Source organism: Euphorbia lathyris, chromosome 7, assembly GCF_963576675.1.
Source record: "Euphorbia lathyris chromosome 7, ddEupLath1.1, whole genome shotgun sequence".
Classification (NCBI taxonomy): domain Eukaryota; kingdom Viridiplantae; phylum Streptophyta; class Magnoliopsida; order Malpighiales; family Euphorbiaceae; genus Euphorbia; species Euphorbia lathyris.
Window position 1 is genome coordinate 6230666 of NC_088916.1, and position 25395 is coordinate 6256060.

A 25395-nucleotide genomic window follows, 5' to 3' on the forward strand; every position below is an offset into this window, starting at 1 on the left:
AGGCCCTTGATAATTTTTTCCTGAACGAAGAGTAATAGCCTTCACCTGCTCTTTTGGATTTTCTTCCGTATGGCTGGGAAGACTTCCCTCTTTTCGGGATGGAATTGATTTAGCAAGTTGACCAATTTGAACCTCCAAATTATGGATGCTAGATGAGTGGTTTTTAATAAGCTGATCGAATTTATTTTCGATCCGTTTAAAACCATCATCGTGATTACTTATTTTTCCACTGATAGCATCTATAAACTTGTCGATTTTAGAAGATAAAGTGCTAATCGTATCTCTTGACTGATTTTGATAATTAGATGTACGATTTTGATTAGCACTAATATTATTGTTACTGTTATCTTTCCAATTAAAGTTAAGATGATTCCTCCATCCAGAATTATAAGTATTAGAATAAGGATTATTAGTTTGGTTTTGCCCTTGGACAAAATTTACCTGTTCAATCTCACTCATATTTTCGTAATCCACATCCGTTTGGATTGGATTACCATTGGTGTCGCGTGGTGCCATAAACTGGTCAATTTTATGCGATAAAGCAGAAAATTGGGCTTGTAGCATCGCGACTGGATCAAGTTCAACTATACCTTTAACTGACGATGAGGTTGAGGATGATGGTTTTGCCACCGGCATATGTCCACGTTCCGCGGGCCACATACTGCTGTTGATTGCCATTTCCTCCAAAAGTTCTCTCGCTTGGGCTGATGTTTTCTTCATAAATAGCCCTCCCGACATAGCATCTAATGAACCCCTAGTTGTAGGATTCAGTCCATTGTAAAATGTTTGCATTAAAAGTTCAGCGGGTAATTGGTGGTGTGGGCATAAACGTTGAAGTTCTTTAAAACGTTCCCAAGTTTCATAAAGGGTCTCATTATCATTTTGAGAAAAAGATGTTAACTCCTTTATGACTCTTGCGGTTTTTGCTAAAGGAAAATATTTAGATAAAAACGCTTGGGCTAATTGTTCCCAAGTGGCAAAAGTTACGGCTGGTATAGAAGTTAACCATTCTTTGGCTCTATCCTTCAAAGTGAAAGGAAAGAGGCGAAGTTTGATTGCTTCTGCAGTCACATCTGGAATTTTAAAAGTGTCATAAATTTTTAGGAAATTTGTTAAATGGGTGTTAGGATTTTCGTTAGGTAACCCGTAAAATGTTACATTATTTTGCAACATATTAAGCAAAGCTGGCTTAATTTCAAATTGATTTGCGGTGATTCTGGGTTTAACGATACTATTGGTTACACCGGCCACACCTGGCCTAGCATATTCCATAAGTGTTGGTGGGTCTGCCATTTTTCCTGGCTCGGTATGTGTTTTTACTGGGGTCTTATTTTTGTTTTTCTTATTTTTCTTGTTCTTCCTAATGGTTTTCTCAATTTCTGGGTCTATAGGGTCTGGTGGAATGCCTGAATTTCGAGAACTGCGCATGAACCTGAAATCTTGCACGAACCGAAACTACCTACAAAACAGAATTTGAAAAATAAATAAATTAGTAAATGAAAATTATTAAATTATAGAAGTTAAAATAAGTATGTTTAAACCTAGATTCGAAATAAAACACGAAAAATTTAAAATTTTGTCAAAATTTTTGGCGTTCCCCGGCAACGGCGCCAAAAACTTGTTGAGTGATTTCCGCAAGTGCACGGTATACGCTTGTAGTAATAAAAGATATCGAACCCACAGGGAACGCTTTTTAACTAAAACTTTATTTAATTCGGTTTAATCACGTGTTTAGGTTTAATAAAAGAAATACGTTTAGTTGATGGAATAGGTTTTGGTAAATTAGGATTAGATAGAAAGATTATATCGAGTTTAGAGAACAATTCTGTTTGGAATTTTGATTACAAAACAGATACTTCCGTAATCGGAATGAAATAGATCTTATTTTCATAAAGCAAAGTAAACAACTTTAACTTTGTGAGATTATGGACATGTAACAATATAATAATTTACTCAATTAAATGGCTTCGAACCATGGAAATCCCTCTAGCATAGAGACGATTCCTACCTTAATCAAACTAGTGTTTTACTTCTGATAAGCCGCGATCAGCGATCATGTCATCCATAAAAACTAAATTTGTTAAGTGTTCAACAAAGTTCTTATAAGAATAAGATGGAATAGAACGTTTTAATAAAAACACCAATATATCATTTTGAAAATCATTTTGTCAGACCAACAATATCAAAATAACAACAGTAAGAATATATTGAATAAATAAGTATATCATTAATTGAAATGTGAACTTTCACAAGTTAACAGAGAAATAGAAACTTGGATAGCATTGAAACGAAGACTTTGAGATCCGGGTCGTCAATCTTTCTCTCAAACTTCGTAGGCTCGTCAAACCATATGCGCTTCAGCCGTCAATTCTTCTCGCTGGATCTTTGGAATAGAGACTGGTCTCGTCCACTATCAGAATGAAAACTAAACTAATACTGTGTTTATAACTAATCTAAATACAATTCGTGTACAACACGATTGCTTACAGAAATGAAATCTAACTTTCTGATTCTTTTCTGAATCAGAAACTCAACATAACAACTTTCTTCTCTAATTTCTCTAACTTTTCCAACTTAACCAACCCTGATTTCTGAAATGGATCACTTATTTATAGTTGTTGAAGGGTTGTAAATGACGGGTCGTGTCTGCTGGTGAAGGGTTGCTTTTATCCGAACGAACAGACGCGTTTTTCTGAATTAAACATGTGTTTTGTGTGCAGGGAGACTTGCTGTCGCGACTGAGATTCTGAAAATCTCAGTCGCGACAGTGGGTATAGGGGCGAGCTTGAATACGTTGTTTTCCCCCGGTCTGGCCTCCGTAAGTCGCGACTGAGATTTTGAGAATCTCAGTCGCGACAGAGAGTTTTCCTCCCTGGCGTTCGACTGTTTTTTTCCTCCTCGAGCGTTCTTCTGGCTGATATGCATTCTCGGTACGTTTTTAAGGTTTTTCCTCCATTTTAGCTCCGTTTTAGCTCCGTTTTCGCTCCTATTTGGATTTTACCAAATATTTAGGTACCTTGCATCAAAGAAGTAAATAAAGACGTAAAAGTATTCTAAATGAATATAATTAGCACGATTTTAATGTAAATTTAACGTATTTATATATGATATTTTAGGTATATTTTAGGCTTAACAGCTGTTACTAGCAGAACCTATGATATTCCCCCAGAGCAATTAAAAAGTCAGGTTGATAACTGACGTTAACCTTTCTGCATTAGGTATAGTATAATACGATCCTTCATCAACTATATCATGTCGGTCAATTTCTTATAACCATGGAACGTGTCAAGGTTACATATAACGAAGAGTCCGGTTTTACTTGTACAGGTTGAATTTACTCTGAAAGATAAGTTAAGTGAAATGTTCATTTCTACTCTTAACTCTATCACCTTGCAAGGATTTCAGTCAATTCACCATAAGCGGCCATTTGGATATATCTCCCACTTATCGGGAGTGACGAATGCTCAATCTGACATTAACTATTCTGCAATTACTTTGTGTGATACCCAACCCTGCTCTCACACACCCTAGGCTCTCACCTGTTGGATCGTGCTCGCACAGAATCAAAGTATCAGACTCCATAATCCAGAATCATTAACGAATGTTTGAGTCTGAGGATTAGTTATACCTACTAATACCAATGAGATGAACAGTTGACACATTAGATAAATCAATCCATTCTATTATCTCAAGTCGGGTCCCAATCCTAATGAACTCCTTCACCGGATCCATGTAACTGTCTAGATATCTGAATATCTAAAGCTTGTGAGATCAGCTTTCTGTCTCGACAGAAAACACTGTTACATGCAAGTCTCAATAGTAATATGCCAACCCCTATAACATATTACTTGACTTGGGTTGATTTTAAGTTTATTGATCTTATTATAAAGTATAGTCTCACTTCATGTTTGTATGAACACTTTATAACTACTTAAATAAACTTAGGATTACTTTCTTTATGAAAGATTTGTGCCTTTATATATAGTTACATTTTAAAGCTATATATCTGATTAAACAAATGATTAAATAAACAATTTATTCATTAATATTTATATCCTAAAACAATTGTCTTTAGGACACTAAACTCCAACATTCTCACACTTGGACTAAAGCCAATTGTTTCTAAAAAAACATTCCCATAAGCGTTCGTATGACAATTATGAACCTTTTGAGGTAAGGCATTCTTTAAATGGATCTATAAGATTGTGCCTTGGTGGGCACTCTTTTAATTCTCACATCTACTCTCGTTGTTATCTCTCAGAAGAGATGGTAACGACTGAGGTAGTGTTTGGACGTATTATGAGACTGCGGGCCCTTAGCAAGAGCAACAGCCCTATTGTTAATCTCATTAACAATGTCAGGTACCACGCCTAGTTCATTAATGAACTTGCATTCCAAACTTCCTTTTAGCTGCTTCCGAAGCTGCTATATATATATATATATATATATATATATATATAAACGCTGATGTTGCTGGGGTTCAAACCCTGGCATCCTCACTTACACTCCACACTCCTTACCACTGAGCCATTTGCTTTTCTTGTGTATTATGTTGCGCACTGCTTAATATACCAATTCCCTTGTAGCTTCTATTATTTAATATTTGATGCATGCACTTATTAATATTGATTAAATTTGCATAATAATAAATTATTAATAGAAAAAAAAGAAATTTGAATAATAATGAATTATTAATAGAAAGAAAATGTCCATAATAATGAATTATTAATAGAAAAAAATCCAAAAACATGCTCCAATTTCTTATTTATTTAATTCCTTTATATTTTTATAATTTATGTTATATAAGAAAATATATTTTTTAAAACATACGTCAGAACATATATTTTAACTTTTAAAACACGAACTATGAAGTTTAGAACGTACGACATATTTTTTAGAACATACGTTATGTTTTTTAGAACATGTGTTATGTTTTTTCGAACATGAGTTATAAATTATATTATAGAACAAATGAAAAAACGATCCAGATATCTACTGATTTTTTAGAACATTATACTTAATTTTTAGAACACAAACTATATATTTTTTAAAACATACGTTATAACATATATTTTAACTTTTAAAACACGAACTATGAAGTTAGAACGTACGACATATTTTTTAGAACATACGTTATATTTTTTAGAACACGTGTTATGTTTTTTCGAACATGAGTTATAAATTATATTATAGAACAAGTGAAAAAACAATTCATATATCTACTGCTTTTTTTAGAAAATTATACTTAATTTTTGGAACACAAACTATAAACTTTAAAACATATGTTATGTTTTTTAGAACATACGTTATGTTATTTAGAATGTGAGTTTTTTTTTAAACAAAAAAAATGGCCCATATATTTACTATTTTTTTAAAACATTATCTTAATTTTTAGAACACAAATTATAAAGTTTAGAACATATGTAACAATATTTAGAACATCGTCCTTAACAATTTAAAACATAAATTACAAAAATATAGAGGAATTAAATAAATAAGAAATTAGAGCATGTTCTTGGTTTTTTTTCTATTAATAATTAATTATTATGCACATTTGTTTTTTTCTATTAATAATTATTATGTGAATTTAATCAATATTAATAAGTGCATGCATCAAATATTAAACAATAGAAGCTACAAGGGCATTGGTATATTAATCAGCGCGCGGCAGAATACACAAGAGAAACAAATGGCTCAGTGGTAAATAGTGTGGAGTGTAAGTGAGGAGGCCAAGGTTCAAACCCTAGCAGCAACATTAGCATTTTTTAATTAATTTTTACACTCAAAACTACATCAGCATTTTTTAATTAATTTTTACACTCAAAACTACGTAGTTTTGAGTGGTTCTCACCTAAGGAGTGTTCTCACCTAAGGAAGGGTTCTCACTTGATCCCTCCCCCTATATATATATACTCTGATTTAATTTACTGGCTCGGTCACGATTTCCTGCTCGGAACTATTCCAGCTAATCGTACCCCTTTCAGAATAAACTTGTATTCTGCAAGATCATCTTTATCTGTTTGATGACTTGTATCTGAAAGTGTCCAACTTTCAAATTTCATCTCCATATAGCCGGAACATATCTTAAGTCATTTTAAATACTTAAGAATGTTCTTGACAACAATCCAGTGACTATCACTCGAATTGACCTATAATCGACTTTGTCATGCTTAAAGCAAAAGTGATGTTTAGGTCTTAGTGTAAAACGCTTTGAGCACTTTGTCAGCGTATTTAGACTGGGAGGGGTCAAGCAGTTTTCTCAATCTATCTCCATAGATCTTAATCCTTAAGATGTAAGCTGTTTCTCCTAAGTCTGTTATGGAGAATTTTATCTGATAACCAAAATTTTCACCGATTGTAGTATAGCTACATCGTTCCCATTAGTAGAATATCGTCGATGTATAATACTAAGTAAACGACCAAGCTCCCACTAGTTTACATGTATAGGTTTACAAGAGCCTTCTTATAAGTCATAGGTTTATCGTCTAACACGTGAACCTCTTTGTTGTCTCCCACTAGAAATCCAAATCTCTTTGGAATTTCATCGGCTCCCACTAGAAATCCAAATCTCTTTGGGATTTAATTAATTTTTACACTCAAAACTACGTAGTTTTGAGTGGTTCTCACCTAAGGAGTGTTCTCACCTAAGGGAGGGTTCTCACTTGATCCCTCCCCTATATATATATATATATATATATATATATATATATATATATATATATATATATATATATATATATATATATACTCTGATTTAATTTACTGGCTCGGTCACGATTTCCTGCTCGGAACTATTCCAGCTAATCGTACCCCTTTCAGAATAAACTTGTATTCTGCAAGATCATCTTTATCTGTTTGATGACTTGTATCTGAAAGTGTCCAACTTTCAAATTTCATCTCCATATAGCCGGAACATATCTTAAGTCATTTTAAATACTTAAGAATGTTCTTGACAACAATCTAGTGACTATCACTCGAATTGACCTATAATCGACTTTGTCATGCTTAAAGCAAAAGTGATGTTTAGGTCTTAGTGTAAAACGCTTTGAGCACTTTGTCAGCGTATTTAGACTGGGAGGGGTCAAGCAGTTTTCTCAATCTATCTCCATAGATCTTAATCCTTAAGATGTAAGTTGTTTCTCCTAAGTCTGTTATGGAGAATTTTATCCGATAACCAAAATTTTCACCGATTGTAGTATAGCTACGTCGTTCCCATTAGTAGAATATCGTTGATGTATAATACTAAGTAAACGACCAAGCTCCCACTAGTTTACATGTAAAGGCTCATACTAGCTCCCACTAGTTTACATGTATAGGTTTACAAAAGCCTTCTCATAAGTCATAGGTTTATCGTCTAACACGTGAACCTCTTTGTCGTCTCCCACTAGGAATCCAAATCTCTTTGGAATTTCATCGGCTCCCACTAGAAATCCAAATCTCTTTGGGATTTGATGAAGTCGACCAGAACTATGAGTTAGTAATGTCACCAGTGTCTCATCTTGTGAGACAGATTCGGGTTCCACCATCGCTTCCGCTATTTCAGCCAATCCTTCTTCTTGAACTTCTTCAAGTTCAATCACGCCTTGTACTTGTGTTTCTAGAAGAAACTCTTTCTCTAGAAATGCAGCGTGTTTGGATACTATTACTTTCGATCATCCGAATGATAGAAGTAATATCCTACTGTTTCTTTCGGATTTCCAAAGAAGAAGTATTTATCAGATTTAGGGTCAAACTTAATCTGATGCTATGCATTTAACATATTCTGGACACCCTTAAATTCCCATGAAAGAGAAACTGGGTTCCTTTTCCAAATGAACAATTCAAATGGAATAGAACTCGGTGGTTTTGTGGATACTCGGTTGAAGGTAAATAAGGCGATTTCTAAGGCATAGCCTTAGAACATCTTTGGAAGAGAGGTTGTGCTCATCATAGATCGTACTATATCTAATAGAGTACAATTTCTCCTTTCAGATACATCGTGGTGTATACGGAGGAGTCCATTATGAGCGAATCTTATATTCAATTTAGATAATTCAGAAAAATCATTATAAAGATATTCTCCACGACGATCTAATCGAAGCACTAATATTCTTTCGTGTTTGTTTTTCTTACTTTATTCTTGAAGCATTTGAACTTTCTCAAAAGCTTCTAACTTTATGCTTCATCAAGCAGACGTATGCATATCCGATATGATCATCTTATGAAGCTAATGAAGTAATTTGAACTTTTCTCTTGCTTGTGTTGACATATGATTACATACATCTGAATGTAGTAGTCCTAGAGTGTCTGATACACGTTCTCCTTTATTACTAAAGGGTGTCTTTGTCATCTTTCCTTTAAACAAGGCTTACATGTGCTCATTGATTCAAAATCAAATGAGTCTATAAGCCCATCTTAATGTAGCTTAGACATGTGTTTCTTGCTTACATGGCCTAGGTGACTATTACAAATAAGTTGAATTATCTATCCTTTAGTTCTAAAAGTAAAAGCACCATCATGACCCTTCTTCTAGAGATAGTCTAAGTACTTCTTATAGTTCCTCTTCCAATTTCCTTCTTTACCATATTGGTGGCATTCCCTTCTTGCTTTTATTGACTTGGATTTAATGCATTTGTTCCTTTTTGGAATCTTTAGAATTTGGGAAACTTCCTTTCTTCTCGTGAGATCCCTCAATAAGAAGTGCTGATATCACTTTCTTAAGATTTGGGCTCAACTGACTTGAGCATATTCAAGAGCTCTTCTAGAGAGGTCTCTAAGTTTATTCATCTGACAGTTCGAGATGAACTTATGAATAAATCTCTAGGAGGGATTGTAGAACTAAGTCGACACTTAATTCATTATCCATCACAAATCTAATACTAGAAAGCTTTGGTGATGTAGTCAATCATCTTGAAACAAAGTGCCACAACAGAAGAACCTTCTTGCATCTTGGATCGAAACATTCATCGCTATCTCATAGCATCCGCATTTGAGTATGTTTCTCAAAACACCTCTTCCAAGTGTATAACCATGGAATACGTATCCATGTTCTCATGTTGCTTTTGTAGCTCTAGTTCCATAACTGCAAGTATGATACATCCTGTACGTTTGTCATCTGATTGGTGCTTCCGGTAAACATCAATCTTCTTAACAGGAGCATATCATCAATAAGGACATTGGGTATTGGTGTATCTTTAATACATACCCAATCTTTTCGAACTTCAAAACAATTTTGATGATGGGTATCAGTGTATTTTAATACATACCCAATCATTTCGAATCCTCAAAACAATTTTGAGTTTGCCAAAATAGTTGGTGAATTTTGAACTATTCAATTTGTTATCGGTAAAATATTACGTAGATCCATTTTAGATATGATGATTTAGAGTATTTACTTGAGAGTGAGATAGAGTGACGGATGTTATTCATTTGCTTAATTCATTTATAATTTAAATACGTCGGTCTTTTATGTTTTTAAATTGCTCCCACTATTTTACCAAATTAATAACCCTCTATATTAATTCGAAGGATATTCACAATTCCTTTAGTGAGCTAGAATCCTAACTCCTGAAATTTTACCTTGAGTTTACTCAACAAGCTAGTTTCATTCATTAGGTAGATTCATGTAATCAATCACATCAAAACATGTGATTTCTAGGTTGTTGGGTTACTAACCACATTAGTAACTGATATGTGTCGTCTATCAATCCCAACCATATTGCCCATTAGGTTAGAACAACATGAGTTTACTCATCCAATTATTATATCCTAATTTAAGCATTACCCTATATTCGTGAAAAACAATTTTTCGATAATTCAGGTGTTACCATAAGACCCCGAGCTTGAGTTTACTCAACAACCCAAAGGCCCCCAGTACTTCCGGCTGAATTATAATATTAGGGAGGGGCAACCGATTTTAATAACTTGCTTATTTACTTAACTTTTGATTAGTGAGGGATTTTATTTAAAGTCTCATAATCTAACCTAGTCTTGATTTGCTCTAGCATACATCAGACACATACAATTTACATTGGTAATTATGGACATATCATCTAAATTATTCCGTCGAGCTAGAAACGGAATAAAAGGTCAACCCTAGGGTAAATACTAACTATTACATATTTATCCTCCAGGTCCTCCGTCTTTTCCTTGGCGCCTTGATTTACAACAATATTTAATTTCTATACTACTTTAAAATACTTCAACTAATTTGAAGGGATTTAGGTGAGAAGAGAAATACAATAGAGAGTAGATAAGGCAGGACACGCAGGTCCTATTTTCCAAAAATACCAAAAGACTAAATAACTATTATAGAGGGTCCAAATATGTCCATAACTCCAAACATGCAAAGACTCAATTAAATAAATTTAATTGGTTGATTACATTTTTATGTAATATTTAAGTTAATCAAATTAATCATTTAGATTAATTACATTTTCAATTTAGTCCTTTAATTAACTTTACTATCTAATTAACCTTTAATTAATTTTGTATCATCTATATTTTATCTTAATTAAAGTATATCAAATATAAACTTAATTAGACAATTCAAAATACAACTATACAAAATATTAATTATTTGTGTTCAATTATTTACCGAGATTATTTAACGTGTTTAATTCAACCGTATCACATACAAATAATTAAACTTTGTAAAATCAATTCCATAACACAAAACTTTTAAGACGAGAGATTATACATCATTGTGTTTAATCATTTTACCAAAACCATTTAACGTGATTAACTAATATAGCAAGTATATTTATTAAGCACAAACGGTTCGCAAAAAGACATACCATTACCATATCCTTTTATTAATTATAACAATTAATAAGTTCATATGGGCTGATTCGTTGTTCCTAAATTTTAATTTTGTATCTATGAAATAGTTTATCTAATTAACCGTATCAAAACATCTTAATTAGACAACTGAATTCAATCTATACAATTTAAAATAGACAACGATCAAAATCAAGTGGATTAATTAATTCTATATATATAAATTTTAGTTTTCTGAAAAACCAAAATATCTCCGAAAACAAATCAGAAAATAAACGTGACGGGGACGAAAACCGGATTCGTCCCCTCCGCGGATCACATCCGCGACAATAGGCAGCATTGCTGCCAAAAGAGCAGCAATGCCGCCCTATGTATGCTGGTGGAATATTTCGAACAGTAGCTTCTGTTCGAAACATTCCACCCAAATAATTTTTTTTTTAAATTTCAAAACAAACTTTAATTTAAATATATATATATATATATATATATTAATATTAATAAACTAATTTATATTTGTATACATATATAACTGTTTTCATATATATATCCCTAATTAATCGATTCTAACCATTTCGTTTAAATCGTTAACAAAATCAAAATTTTCAAAGATTAATCGACTTAACTCTTTTAACGATTCAAACGGTTAAACCCTTAATCCACAAAACACGTATATCTTAATCTCATCTTAACCATTTATCTTTATATTAATTAACCAAATCAAATTGATTAATTAACCTAACAATAAATCTATTCAATCTGATGGAAAACCCTTTTATTTTCATATATGAAATAACAGATTAACATTGTCTCTGATACCAATGAAGGAAAATAGACAAGCCTAGGCGCACCGGAATAATAAAATTTTATCTATTTTATTTATTTCCCTTTTTCAAGATTTGTTAATTATTATTTCATATAAAGAGGGACTGAAAGTAATACCTTCGGTGAAGAACTATCTACGGTTGCAAACGAAGTGCCCACAACTCTTAATCCGTGTATCACGAACAACAAAAGAAACAACACAGAAAAGATAACTAATCAGTAATCAACCTTAATAATAGCAATCACAATGATTGCCTCTAACAGAAATCGATACGAGATCAAAGAGAGAGTAAGAAATAATGTAGATTAGCCGAGACGAAGACGGAACGGTTCCTCCTCCTTTATTATTGTGTTGGTCGAATTTATGGGGTTAGGGAGTCTATTTATAGACTTCTCTAAACCCTAATCCCTGTTGTGTTAGGTAATTAAATAATTGGATTCTTATTCGGAATAGGATTCCTAATTAGATAATCAAATAAACACTTTACTATTATCTAAATAATAACTAATTATATCTAGATAATTATTATTAATCAAATTAATAATTAATTAATGTTAGGGATAATTAATTAGAGTTTCAATCACATAAAAACTTCTAATTAATATTATCAGATAATCTTTTAATTTAATTCATAATCATAATTAAATTATAATTATTAATCAAATTAATTTATCCCTAATTAATATGTAAATTTCGGCCCATATATAGTGTCTCACTAATTATATTTTCGTCCTCCGATTCCAAGTCCCATATGCGACCCATTAGGTTCTTTATTGCCACTAGCCGTATATATCCTTTGAAATTATTCACCACGATTAATTCCAACATATATATAACGGAATACCGTCGCGAGCTGTTACTAGCAGAACCTATGATATTCCCCAAAGCAATTAAGAAGTCAGGTTGATAACTGACGTTAACCTTTCTGCATTAGGTACAATATAATACGATCCTTCATCAACTATATCTTGTCGGTCAATTCCTTATAACCATGGAGCGTGTCAAGGTTACATATAACGAAGAGTCTAGTTTTACTTGTACAAGTTGAATTTACTCTGAAAGATAAGTTAAGTGAAATGTTCATTTCTACTCTTAACTCTATCACCTTGCAAGGATTTCAGTTTATTCACCACAAGCGGCCATTTGGATATATCTCCCACTTATCGGGAGTGACGAATACTCAATCTGACATTAACTATTCTGTAATTACTTTGTGTGATACCCAACCCTGCTCTCACACACCCCAGGCTCTCACCTGTTGGATTGTGCTCGCACAGAATCAAAGTATCAGACTCCATAATCCAGAATCACTAATTAACGAATGTTTGAGTCTGAGGATTAGTTATACCTACTAATACCAATGAGATGAACAGTTGACACATTAGATAAATCAATCCATTCTGTTATCTCAAGCCGGGTCCCAATCCTAATGAACTCCTTCACCGGATCCATGTAACTGTTTAGATATCTGAATATCTAAAGCTTGTGAGATCAGCTTTCTGTCTCGATAGAAAACACTGTTACATACAAGTCTCAACAGTAATATGTCAATCCCTATAACATATTACTTGACTTGGGTTGATTTTAAGTTTATTGATCTTATTATAAAGTATAGTCTCACTTCATGCTTGTATGAACACTTTATAACTACTTAAATAAACTTAGGATTACTTTCTTTATGAAAGATTTGTGCCTTTATATATAGTTACATTTTAAAGCTATATATCTAATTAAACAAATGATTAAATAAATAATTTATTCATTAATATTTATATCCTAAAACAATTGTCTTTAGGACACTAAACTCCAACATGTTTGTCCTACCAAATCGGTTAGGCAAAATGTCACTAGCCTTCAACATACGTGATCTTAATATGTTGAAGCCAGATGAACCCCTTGAAACTACTCAAGCCGAGTCGAGATCCAACTCTTTAAAAGAATGGGGGAATGATGAGGACATCCTGTCTAGATCCACCATACAGACCTGGCGGATCCTGCCGTTAGTGCAAGAAGAATGGGCGAGCTAAAATGTCTATTGGGTGAATGAACCCTAGGCGAAAGGTTAAATAAGTGAATATTTGGTAGGCGTACCCACCAGGGTTACTTCTTTTTTAACGAGTTTGGACTTGCTTCCTTACGAATGAGACAAGTCTAACATCAGCAAACATCATCCTAATTACTGTCTGTGCCATTTAGTCCTATTTACTATTATGCCACTTACCCATCTTATCCTTTCACTCTCTTCTTTGGATATAACCCTAGTAAGGGCATCTACACCTAATATCTTTGTTTAGGGGAAGTATTTAAACTCCACTATGTTTGTAAGGATGGTTAACTTTTTATCGGTCAAACAATATTTTTCTTTGAGTGCAAGGTTTTATACACATATTTTGGGATTAACTCCTTTTAGTTTATCTAAAGAAGAAACTCTTTGTTGATTTACAATTAAAATAATCAAGTTCGTCCTTGATCTATATCAGATAATGCTCGGTATTCAGCTTCAGCTGGACTTTTCTAAACTGCTTGTTGTGTTTTGTTGCATTATGAAATTAAGGAATCCATAAGAAGATGGCATAGAAAATAAAAGATCTTCTCATGTATGGACAACCAGCCCAATCATAATCACTAAAACCCTACAAATTAGGTTGAGGATTTGCAAAAAAGAATAGACCTTATGTTGGAGCAGCTTTAATATATTTGAGTACCTTTAATACAGCTTCATAATGAATGTCTGATTTAGAACATAAGTAATATCATGATGATTTGTAGTTAAATATATCATTCGCCCTATCAATCTTCGATAAGTCAGTTCTCTAAAAGTATGCATTTATCTTCGGACAATCTCAACGAATTATCCATAGGAACAACATAAGCTTTGCTACCGAGTGATAGGACTAAATCATATATATCAATTAAGAGCAAGTGGACTATATCACATCAAGTAATAAAAGTTCTGGAGAACAATATCAATCCCACAAGAACTAAATTTCAATGCCCTACCTATACTAAAATCCTATATTATATAAGGAATTAATTAGGTGGATTTTGTTTTCTAATTAACTTTAACTATTGATTAACTAGAAAACAAAGGAAAATAATATTTGATTTGTCTACGTGTGAGTGGAAAGGATAAGACATTGGATCCCTGCGTTGACTCTATGGACTAATATATGTACGTTGTGTGTAACGAAGATAACTCGAGACGGTAGCTTTCCTTAAGAAGATATAATAACGAATATGACTCGAGTCAGATTTGTACTTCTTTAACACCAATATGTGAAACACATATAGACTTGAGATAACTCCCGCCAAATCTAAACGATAAGCCAACAATCCAATGTGTTCGGTAATCTCATATGGTCCAATGAATCTTGGAATCAACTTCTTTTATCTACCAAAAAAGAACTATTCCTCTCCATGGAGATACTCTAAAAACCACTATATCACCAACCTCTTATATTTCGTCTCTCTTCTATATTAATCGGTGTAAGATTTTAAACAATCTTGTGCCGCCTTAAGACACTTCTTTACAACATCAATCTTCTGTACTATCTCTTGTACAACTTCACGACACTCAAGTTGTCTCATTTCTTCCACATCCTAAAACAAGGGACTCTTACACGATCACCCATATAATTCCTCATATGCTGCCATTCTATTTGAAACATAAACTTGGATTGGAATCTTATTTCTTTGGATAAAGTTTTTTTATTATATAATCATGCCAAGTTAAGGATCAATTAAGGCAGTTTGGAGCAGAGGAGCCATGTTTCTCAAACATGGCTATATCCGCTTTACTCCTTAAACCCTGGGTTTCGATCCAAATACACTTAAATCTATCTATGTAAAGGCTTGGGTCTGGTTCTTTACTTTTGTTGAACTGAATTAAACTTAATATTTTGAAATAAAAAAATGCACCACCTAGGAAGTGGACCAAGTGGAGCTAATGGGAAATCATGAAGATAAGGAGAAATGATGAAGTAAATAATTGGATTCAAAAGTAAAAAAAAAAATAATGTATGCATATAGAAAAGTATGTAGAGTAGAATGTGGTATTTATTCATCCACGTTTGTGGTAGTGGATAAATCTAGATTTTGTGGTAATGAATTAATTTTATATTCTTATGTAAATATGTAACTTTTGTAATGTGACGAGTGATGTTGACAAAAAGAAAAACATTATGTAAGAGGTGTAAGAAAGTGTAAAAATTTAATAAAAAAAAGTTCTTGTATTTTGTGTCATTTATTATTTCATTCCGGAAACAATTTTAACCCTCCTAAAATTACAATTTCACTCCTTGTCAAATACCATTTTAGTCTCTTTACTTCAACAACTTTACCCTGGGAATTTTGGAACAAGAAAATACTCACAGATATTCTTATGGTCGTTTGAGTGCCATTGTGAATGGATAAGAGAAAGACAATCTCTGGTGAATTTGGAAATTGGGTTTGAATTATGGTGAATATCGATCTGATGAAATCTAATAGATTATCTCTGTAACGACCCGGTCCGGAGAGGGTGGCGCCGGGGTAGAAGGCCTGAGCAAGGAGCGGCCTAAGGGATGGCGATGGGGGCAGGAATGAACTGAATCCCACATCGGAAATGGAGAGGGAGTGAATGGGGCTTATTAGTAAGATGTGAATCCAATACATGAAGACGCGTTTTAAAGTCGTGAGGCCCAATGTGTTGGAATTGGGCCAGAGCGGACAATATCTACATGGTATTGGACCAGGGTGTTACAATTGGTATCAGAGCCGACTCTCCACGTACGATGTGTGGTTCGGGGACGAACCAGGAGGAAGCTGGTGGGCCTGTAACGACCCGGTCCGGAGAGGGTGGCGCCGGGGTAGAAGGCCTGAGCAAGGAGCGGCCCTAAGGGATGGCGATGGGGGCAGGAATGAACTGAATCCCACATCGGAAATGGAGAGGGAGTGAATGGGGCTTATTAGTAAGATGTGAATCCAATACATGAAGACGCGTTTTAAAGCCGTGAGGCCCAATGTGTTGGAATTGGGCCAGAGCGGACAATATCTACATGGTATTGGACCAGGGTGTTACAATCTCGAACGCTTTAATTCTAAAAATGATTTGTCTGAAAAAATATTATGGAGAAGAAAGTTGATTATGTTTATTATTAATTTTTAATTCCACGTCATTTTAATCACGTATAAAATCATGAAAACTAGAGGAGAACACAATTAAATAAAAACATCCAAAAAGAACAAATACAATTCACCAAGAGACAATGTTTCAAAGTAAATTATAATAAAGTAAAAAAAGTCAAAATATAAGATTTTTTATTCCAACTATCGTCTAGGCGACTTCCTTCATGCGGCCTCCAAATGACCCCTAGCCGACCAAAAAATGGCTAATCATAAAAAAAAAGCCCACAAGGGCTAGGTGAGAATAATCGAAACATATTCTCGATTTTGAACACCTAGACGGTCTAGGCTATGGCTATAATCGAACCGAGCTGAGTCGAGCTTTGACCTGTTCAAACTCGTCTCGCTATAAAATTAACGAGCCCGAACCGAGCTTCGAGCTTGTTTCGAGCCCAAAATCCTCTTTGGACTTGGTTCATTAAGAAAATTATCTAACCATGAATTGTTTGTAAGTAAATCGTTAATTATATTTATGAAGTTTGCTCGCAAATAATTCTTTAATTGTGTATATAAACAAGCTCACAAACAAAGTTCGTGAATAAATAAACAAGATGTTTATAAATAATTCATCTATTACTCATTTATTGTGTTTGTGAACGAACTCATCTAATAGCAAATGAAAAAATATTAAGTTTAGATATTTGTGAACTAACACAAAACTATATAGTTCTCCACAAAACTAAAATTTGTTCATAAATGTTCTAATCGAGCATGCTCACGAGTTTTCGAACCGAGCTTTAACATGTTCAAGCTCGGCTCGCTTACGAACCGAGCCAGTAGATCGTGCTCACGAGCGGCTCGTTTACAAATCGAACCGAATCGAGCCGAGCTTTTATCGAGCCGACCGAGCTGTTCATGAGCGGCTCGGCTCATTTACAGCCCTAGTCTAAGCGACATTTTTCTTAAACACGGAAATATCCTTAATGAAGAAGTCAAGATTAGTATCTGATGATCCACCTTTTGCTATTGCTACTTGACAAACCTCTTTGAGTTTTTTTGCTCTTCTTCTAATTTCTATTACCTCAGTTGATTCTGAATTCATAAAATCTTCAACTAGTTTTTTAATTTCATGTCGTTTCACCAAAATTTCACCTTCAACACCTCTTCTCACTTTCCACCCAATCTTCCAATCTTCCACAACTTTTTTACTGTTAGGAACTTGATCCCAGAATATAGGAGAAGCAAGTATTGGGATTCCAGAATAAACAGCTTCAAGAGTAGAATTCCAGCCACAATGTGTCCAAAAACCTCCTACAGAAGGATGATTTAACACTCTAAGTTGATCACACCAAGGCACCACAAGTCTCTTATGGTCATCTGTAGACATAGAAGAAGTTCATATCAAAGATAATAATAATAACGGGGTATTTGTTAGAAGGGATAGGGATAAAAAAAACACGAGATAAATTATCATGTGTTTGTTTGGGAGATAGAAAAGTGAGACAGATGAGGATAAGCCTCTTATCACTCAAATCCTATACCCAAGGGGGTGGGATAAGCTCCTGCGATTTTAATAGGATGGAAATGTCAGTCTTATCCCTCAAATTAATGTTATGTAGTTTAAATAAGGTTAAAATAGTAAAATGTATTATTTGATCTCTATCCCTATCTCACGTACCAAACATTGCATAATAATTCTCGACTATTATATTTTTATCTTTATCCCAACTATTTATCCTTATCCCTATCACAACCTTATGCTTATCCTTATTCCAATGAAATACCAAATGCCCCGTAAAAGGGTTAAAGTGCAAAAATACCCTAACGTTTTGGATCAGGAGCAAGTTTATCTCTAACGTCTAAAATGGTGCAATTCTATCCCTAATGTTTATAGCCAAGGGTAATTTTACCCTAACGTTGATAATTTGGTCAATTTAAAAAATAATTCATTAAACTGTTTGTTCGGTTATGAATTTTGTCATCTACATTTCACATGTGCGTCATTTTATCAGTAACAAATCACAAACATATGTTGTGATATGAAAAAAATAAAAAATAAACTGTCTTTTGTACGAATTAGACAAAACAAATTCAAAAAATTCACTGTATTTATAAATATTAATCTTCAATTCTATTATTAAATTACAAAAAAAAACATGAAATCTTTTTTTAGAACGAATTGATATGCAATTGGTGAAAAATAACAAACAAAAATATCTGTGTTTTATAATAGTGTCTGAAATTGACTCAACTTTATCAACGTTAAAGGTAAAATTGCTCTTGGCTACAAACTTTAGGCGTAAAATTGCACTATTTTAGACGTTAAGGGTAAAATTGCTCCTGACCCAAAACGTTAGGGGTATTTTTGCACCTTAACCCTAGTAATAATAACTGTTTTAGGACCTCAACTACCAACTTTAATGATGGACCTACTAGCGAGTTAAGTAAAAACAAATGGACCTTATAATTATTTACCCTAAATTTTATAATATTTGATTTCTTTTTCTAATAACAGTATTATTTTTTGTAAAATATTTTCCGTCATAAATTAAATTACTTTCGCTATATTATTGTAATACCTCCATCGTCGTTTTCAAACACCACATTTTCGCCACGAGACACGCACAAGCAAGGAACACCGCTATCGAAGATTCCGGCAATGAATTCTTCCATTTGAGTGCTTGAAACTGAAAGGAAGCTCCCCATTGACACATACAAGACTGAACTTCTAGGTTGGGAGTTCAGCCATTTTATGTAGTCAGGAACATTTTGATCTTCAAAATTAGGGTTTCTCAATTCAAAATAGGGTATGGTAGGGCCTAAATTGAGGAGTGGAAATGGAAATTTCAATTTTAAAGCATCAATAACTTGGGGTTCTAGTTCATATGTACTAGTAAAAAGAAGGTATTGTGCTTTGGGTACTATTGAAAGATAATCTAGGGCTATAAGGAGTATGTTACGATACTTTTCGTGGAATATAGTGGGGAAATCGGCAAAACGAGTTGGGGGAATTCCTGGTATGTAATCTACTTGTTCTTCTCCTCGTTCTGCAAAACCGAATTTAGGGGTTAATATTTAGCAGTTTCGTTTGAAAATTGTATCCATCTGAACGAAACCAAATTGAAATATATAACATGTTTGAAATCGATATGAACAGGGGCCAATGTAGGGGGGTTCAAAGGGGTATTTGCCCCCCCCCCCCCCCTCCCCTTCATCCCTAAAATAAAAAAAAAATAAAATAATCCAAAAAGAAGGGTTAAGTGCAAAAATACCCCTAACGTTTTGGGTCAGGAGCAATTTTACCTCTAACGTCTAAAATGGTGCAATTTTATCCCTAATGTTAGAAGCCAAGAGCAATTTTCCCCCTAACGTTGATAAATTGGGTCAATTTGAGAAATAATTCATCAAACTGTCTTCTCGGTCATGAATCTTGTCATTTACACTTCACACATGCGTTATTTTATCAGTAAACAAATCAAAAACATATGTTGGGATGTGAAAAAAAAAATATTAAAAATATACTGTTTTGTATGAATTAGACAAAAAAAAATAATCAAAAAATTCACCGAATTTATAAATATTAATCTCCAATTTTATTATTAAATTACAAAAAAAAAACATTATATCAATTTTTTTAGAACAAAGTGATATGCAATTGGTGCAAAATAAAGAAAAAAATTGATTGTATATTATAATAGTGTCTGAAATTGATCCAATTTATCAACGTTAGGGGTAAAATTGCTCTTGGCTACAAACATAAACATTAGGGGTAAAATTGCTCCTAACCCAAAATGTTAGAGGTATTTTTGCTCTTGGCTATAAACATTAGTCCAAAAAAAAATTTACATAGAATTTTGAACCCCTCTTAAATCCTGGATCCGCCACTGGACATGAACCAAATTATATTAGTTATCGAATTATATTAATTATATTAATTATCGAATTTGACATATTACCTATTAAAAAGGTGAATTGAACAGAGTGGAAAATCACTGAGTAAAAAGTTTATATGACTAGTAAAGTAGGAATTTTATGCATCAGAGACTATTAAGGTTTACTCGATAAATTTACTAAAGTAGAAAATTTGAGTCAATAAAACATTGTATCGGGATCTGATGATCGGGACTATTGAAAAGTTGTTATGAATGTCGTAACAACACTACCTCATAATATATGTCACATATCACATATGGTCGTGATAATTAAATTGTCCCGATAGCCCTCTCAACTTGTATAAAACCTTTAGTTAGCTCCTTAAACTTACGCAAAATGTAATCAATTGATCACTCGGTTGCAAAAAAATAAGTTAAATGCGGAAGATGTATTACACACAACAACAACAACAACAAAGCCTTAGTCCCGAAATGATTCGGGGTCGGCTAACATGAACCATCATATAAAACCGTGAAAATCAAGTCGTGTCAGCGACACAGATTCGCTCCCTCCACTCCGTCCTATCCACTACCATATTTTCCTCAATTCCCAATAAACTCATATCACTCTCGATCACCCTCCTCCAAGTTTGCTTAGGTCTTCCCCTACCCCTCACCACTACATCCCTTTGCCACTCTTCGGTTCTCCTAACCGGCGCATCAAGCGCTCTACGTCTCACATGGCCAAACCACCTTAGTCGGTTTTCTCTCATTTTATTCTCAATAGATGTGACCCCTACTTTTGTCCTAATTATTTCATTACGCACCCGGTCCTTTCTCGTGTGACCACACATCCATCTCAACATACGCATCTCCGCCACCGACATCTTATGGATGTGGCAATGTTTCACTGCCCAACACTCCGTACCATATAACAATGCTGGTCTAATTGCCGTCCGGTAGAATTTTCCCTTCAATCTATTAGGCATGCCGGGATCACAAAGGAAACCCGTAGCACTCTTCCACTTCGACCAACCAGCTTTAATCCTATGAGCAACATCTCCATCTACTTCTCCATCCGTTTGGATAATAGATCCTAAATACCGGAAGCAATCCGAGGCCTGAACAACTCTCCCATCTAGGATGATTGTCTCTCCCTCCCTACTCCTACGGCCGCTAAACTTACACTCCAAATATTCTGTCTTACTTCGACTCAACTTAATGCCTCTAGATTCTAGAGTTTGCCTCCATAGTTCCAACTTCATCTCCACTCCTTCTTTCGTCTCCTCAACCAACACAATATCATCTGCAAACAGCATGCACCATGGTATACCATCTTGAAGTGAACTTGTTAGTTCATCCATAACGATGGCAAAAAGAAATGGGCTTAGTGCGGAACCTTGATGCACTCCAATCGTAATAGGAAACTCTTCAGTCTTCCCAACACTAGTACGTACACTCGTGCATACTCCCTCATACATGTCCTTTATGATGTCAATATATTTCCGCGAAATGCCTTTCCTTATCAAGGCCCACCAAAGTACTTCCCTTGGTACCTTATCATATGCTTTCTCCAAGTCAATGAAAACCATATGCAAGTCTTTCTTCTTATTTCGATAGTGCTCCATTAATTGTCTCATTAGATGGATGGCTTCCATAGTTGATCTTCCCGGCATAAAGCCAAACTGGTTTTCCGAGATCTTCACCGTCCTCCTTAGCCTTTGTTCAGAAGTATACGGTTTTAATATTAGCTAAGACAAGTTTTATAGTTGAATAAGTAATAACTTCAATTTTAATCTATTTTTGTATTATGTAATAACATTCTACGTTGCGAGGCACATATTCCGCATTTCATTTACTTTTTTTTTGAACCGAGTGATTAATTGATTACATTTTACGCAAGTTTAATGGGCTAACTGAACATTTTATTGCAAGTTGAGGGAGCTAATAGAACATTTTAAAAATCCAGAGAGCCATTCAAGCTTTTTAAACAAGTTCACATGGCAAATGATGTATTAAGTCTAATTAAAAAAAAAAATAAAAAAAAATAAAAAAAAATATTTGCATCAATTTGGATACATGATATAGGTTACAAGTTAGGATATTCATAACATATATTTTTCTTTTTAATCAACATATATCACATGTGGATGCTACATGTTAACATGTGTCAATTATATATTGTAGAAATGGCAACCATATCAGTTTTCTACTGGTTCAAATCATAGTAATTTTATGGATTAAGGTGCGAAAATACCCTTAACGTTTTGGGTCAGAAGCAATTTTATTTCTAATGTCTAAAATGATATAATTTTACTCTTAACGTTGGAAGTAAATACCAATTTTACCCATAACGTTGATAAATTGGATCAATTTCAGACATTATTATAAAACACATATATTTTTGTTTTTTATTTTGCATCAATTACATAACAATTCGTTCTAAAAAAAAGATTTCATGTTTTTTTATAAGTTAATAATAGAATTGGAGATTAATATTTATAAATTCGGTGAATTTTTTGAATTTTTTTATCTAATTCATACAAAAAAAAGACAGTATTTTTTTTTTCAAATCCCAACATATGTTTGTGATTTGTTACTGATAAAATGATGCACGTGTGAAATATAGATGACAAGAATCATGACCGAAAAGACAGTTTGATAAATAATATCTGAAATTGACCCAATTTATCAATATTATGGATAAAATTACTCTTGGTTTCCAATGTTAGAATTAAAATGGTACAATTTTAAACGTTAAGGATAAAATTACTCCTGACCAAAATATTAAGGATATTTTTACACCTTAATCCTAATTTTATTAAGTAAATTTGTTATTACTTTAGTAATTTTATTAAATAAACTTATTCTCGATTTTGAACATTTTCGAAAAAGAAACTAATTTGTGTTTTAACTAATTGGTTAGATCCGATTCAATTTTTTAAGGGTAAATTACCCCTATGGCCACTGAATTTTACCCATATTAATATTATGTCCACCGACTTCAATTCTTAACAGCATGGCCACTGAACTTTATACTTTTTAATATCAGTAGCCACTCAATTTTAACTAACTTCTCAAAATGACCATTAACGACCTCAAAATGAAAATATTCAATAATTAAAGTTGTTCAGAACGACATTTACCATGAAACCACATTTTTTATTTTTCAAAATCACATTTTTAGAGCTTTCTCGCTCTAAGATTTTACTTTCTCTCTTCTAACCAAACAACACTTAACTGACCTTAAAACGAAAATTTTCAAGAATTAAAATTCCTTAGAATATCATTAACTTCTTAAATTTATTATTTTGATTCTGTTAACGGTCGTTTTGAGGTGTTGAGTGGTCACCAAAATTAAAAAATGTAAAGTTCAGTAACCACAATATTAAAATGGTAAAATCCAGTGGCCATGGGTGTAATTTACCCATTTTTTTTAATAACATCCAAAAACCATCGAATCAAACCGAATTAAAATTTTATTTAATCGTTTGGTTTTTAATTTTGGGTTCGATTTTTCTCACCCAAACCGAAATCTTATCCAATAATAATTTAGATATTCACAGAGAAGTTTGTGGTACCTGACAATTGTATCGGAAAATGACCATTTCGCCGGAGAAGATCAAAATGATGGAAAATTGAAAACACAGAAGCAGACATCGTCCACAAAGAAGCCACCGGAATATTCCTCCGATTACCAACTCTCACAACCCAATCCAGATAACTATCAGCAATTATAACATTAACACCAAAACCTTCACTAAAAATCCGATCAAGAACCACTTCAAACGGAGATTCCATGTCTTTTCCGACGGATTCTATGAACGCCTGAAAATTCTTAGCACGAACGAGCTCAGACGGAATAACATTTGGGATAGTTCTTAAGATGATATTTGGGGGAATTTTGTCTGAGCTGATTAAATTGAACCACTCTTCTGTAATGATAAAACTGAAAAGAATGTCTGGTTTTTTTAGGGATATAAGTTTGCAGAGATTCATCATCGGATTTATATGACCTCTGCCGGGATACGGCATCGCCACCACATGGCAGGTGGTAGCGGTGGCGGCGGCTGGGGGGCAAGTTTCCATTTTCGTGGTTCTGGTTAACTTGATTTTAGGGTGTATTTATTTTTGGAAAAAGTATATAAAATGGACCGTCTACCATGTGATCACTGTCATGGTTGGAATTATTTAGTTACTTTAGTAATGGCTTCAGTCCGCAGAGCTTGTCCTTTTTTTTTATTTTACCCCTTAAATTTAAGAGACAATCAATTGACCTCCTAAACTTCTAAAAAGCCACCCAATTTACCTCTCCTTTTCGATATGGCGCTGACGTGGCGCTTGGATTATTGCAGTTTTGTATTTTACCAGGTCAGCAACACGTCAAAGAGGGGTAAATTGGGTGGTTTTTTAGAAGTTTAGGGGTCAATAGGTTGTCCTTTAAATTTAGGGGGTAAAATGAAAAAAAAGGACAAGTTCAGGGAGCTGCGTATGTATTAAGCCTTTAGTAATTGATGATTAAAAAGAGCTACTCATATTAGACATGTTGATGGGCCAAACTAGACCGGGCTTGGGCTCGGACCGAACCAACGGGCTTTTGTCTAAAAATATTTAGTCCAAACCCAGTTTAGCCAATTCGCTGTTAATTTAGACGGACTCGGGTTTAAAAATCAAATCTCGAACTCAACCCATATAAGCACACCTAAATATATTTGTATAATTGTTAATAATAAAAAATCAAATTTATACTTAAAAATAAAAATTAATATATAAAGATATACATTTATTAATTAATAGTAACAGACGGGACGCGCTGGACCGGCCTGTACTATTTTTATA

At 33.7% G+C, this 25395-nt stretch overlaps 1 protein-coding gene and 1 non-coding gene across 2 annotated transcripts; one reads left to right on the forward strand and one right to left on the reverse strand.

Annotated features, from left to right (window-relative positions):
* Positions 1-808: 808 nt before the first annotated feature.
* On the forward strand, positions 809-915 carry LOC136201565 (small nucleolar RNA R71). Its single transcript, XR_010673912.1, has one exon. It is a non-coding gene; the product is annotated as a small nucleolar RNA R71 (small nucleolar RNA).
* A 16366-nt stretch (positions 916-17281) lies between these two features.
* LOC136200746 (UDP-glycosyltransferase 87A1-like) lies at positions 17282-24708 on the reverse strand. Its single transcript, XM_065991174.1, has 3 exons — positions 24138-24708; positions 19264-19731; positions 17282-18061 (listed from the first exon to the last, which is right to left on the reverse strand). The coding sequence occupies exons 1-3, from the start codon at positions 24643-24645 to the stop codon at positions 17631-17633; spliced, it is 1407 nt and encodes a 468-aa protein (XP_065847246.1). The 5' UTR covers positions 24646-24708; the 3' UTR covers positions 17282-17630.
* Between the last annotated feature and the right edge of the window lie 687 nt (positions 24709-25395).

Excerpts from the sequence above, each read along its gene's own strand:
- LOC136200746 (XM_065991174.1), bottom strand. The coding sequence starts at position 24,645 with ATGGAAACTTGCCCCCCAGCCGCCGCCACCGCTACCACCTGCCATGTG. Across the intron at positions 19,732-24,137 it reads TTTTCCGATACAATTGTCAG|AACGAGGAGAAGAACAAGTA; the intron begins GTACCACAAACT and ends TCGGTTTTGCAG. Across the intron at positions 18,062-19,263 it reads GTTTGAAAACGACGATGGAG|ATGACCATAAGAGACTTGTG; the intron begins GTATTACAATAA and ends CTATGTCTACAG.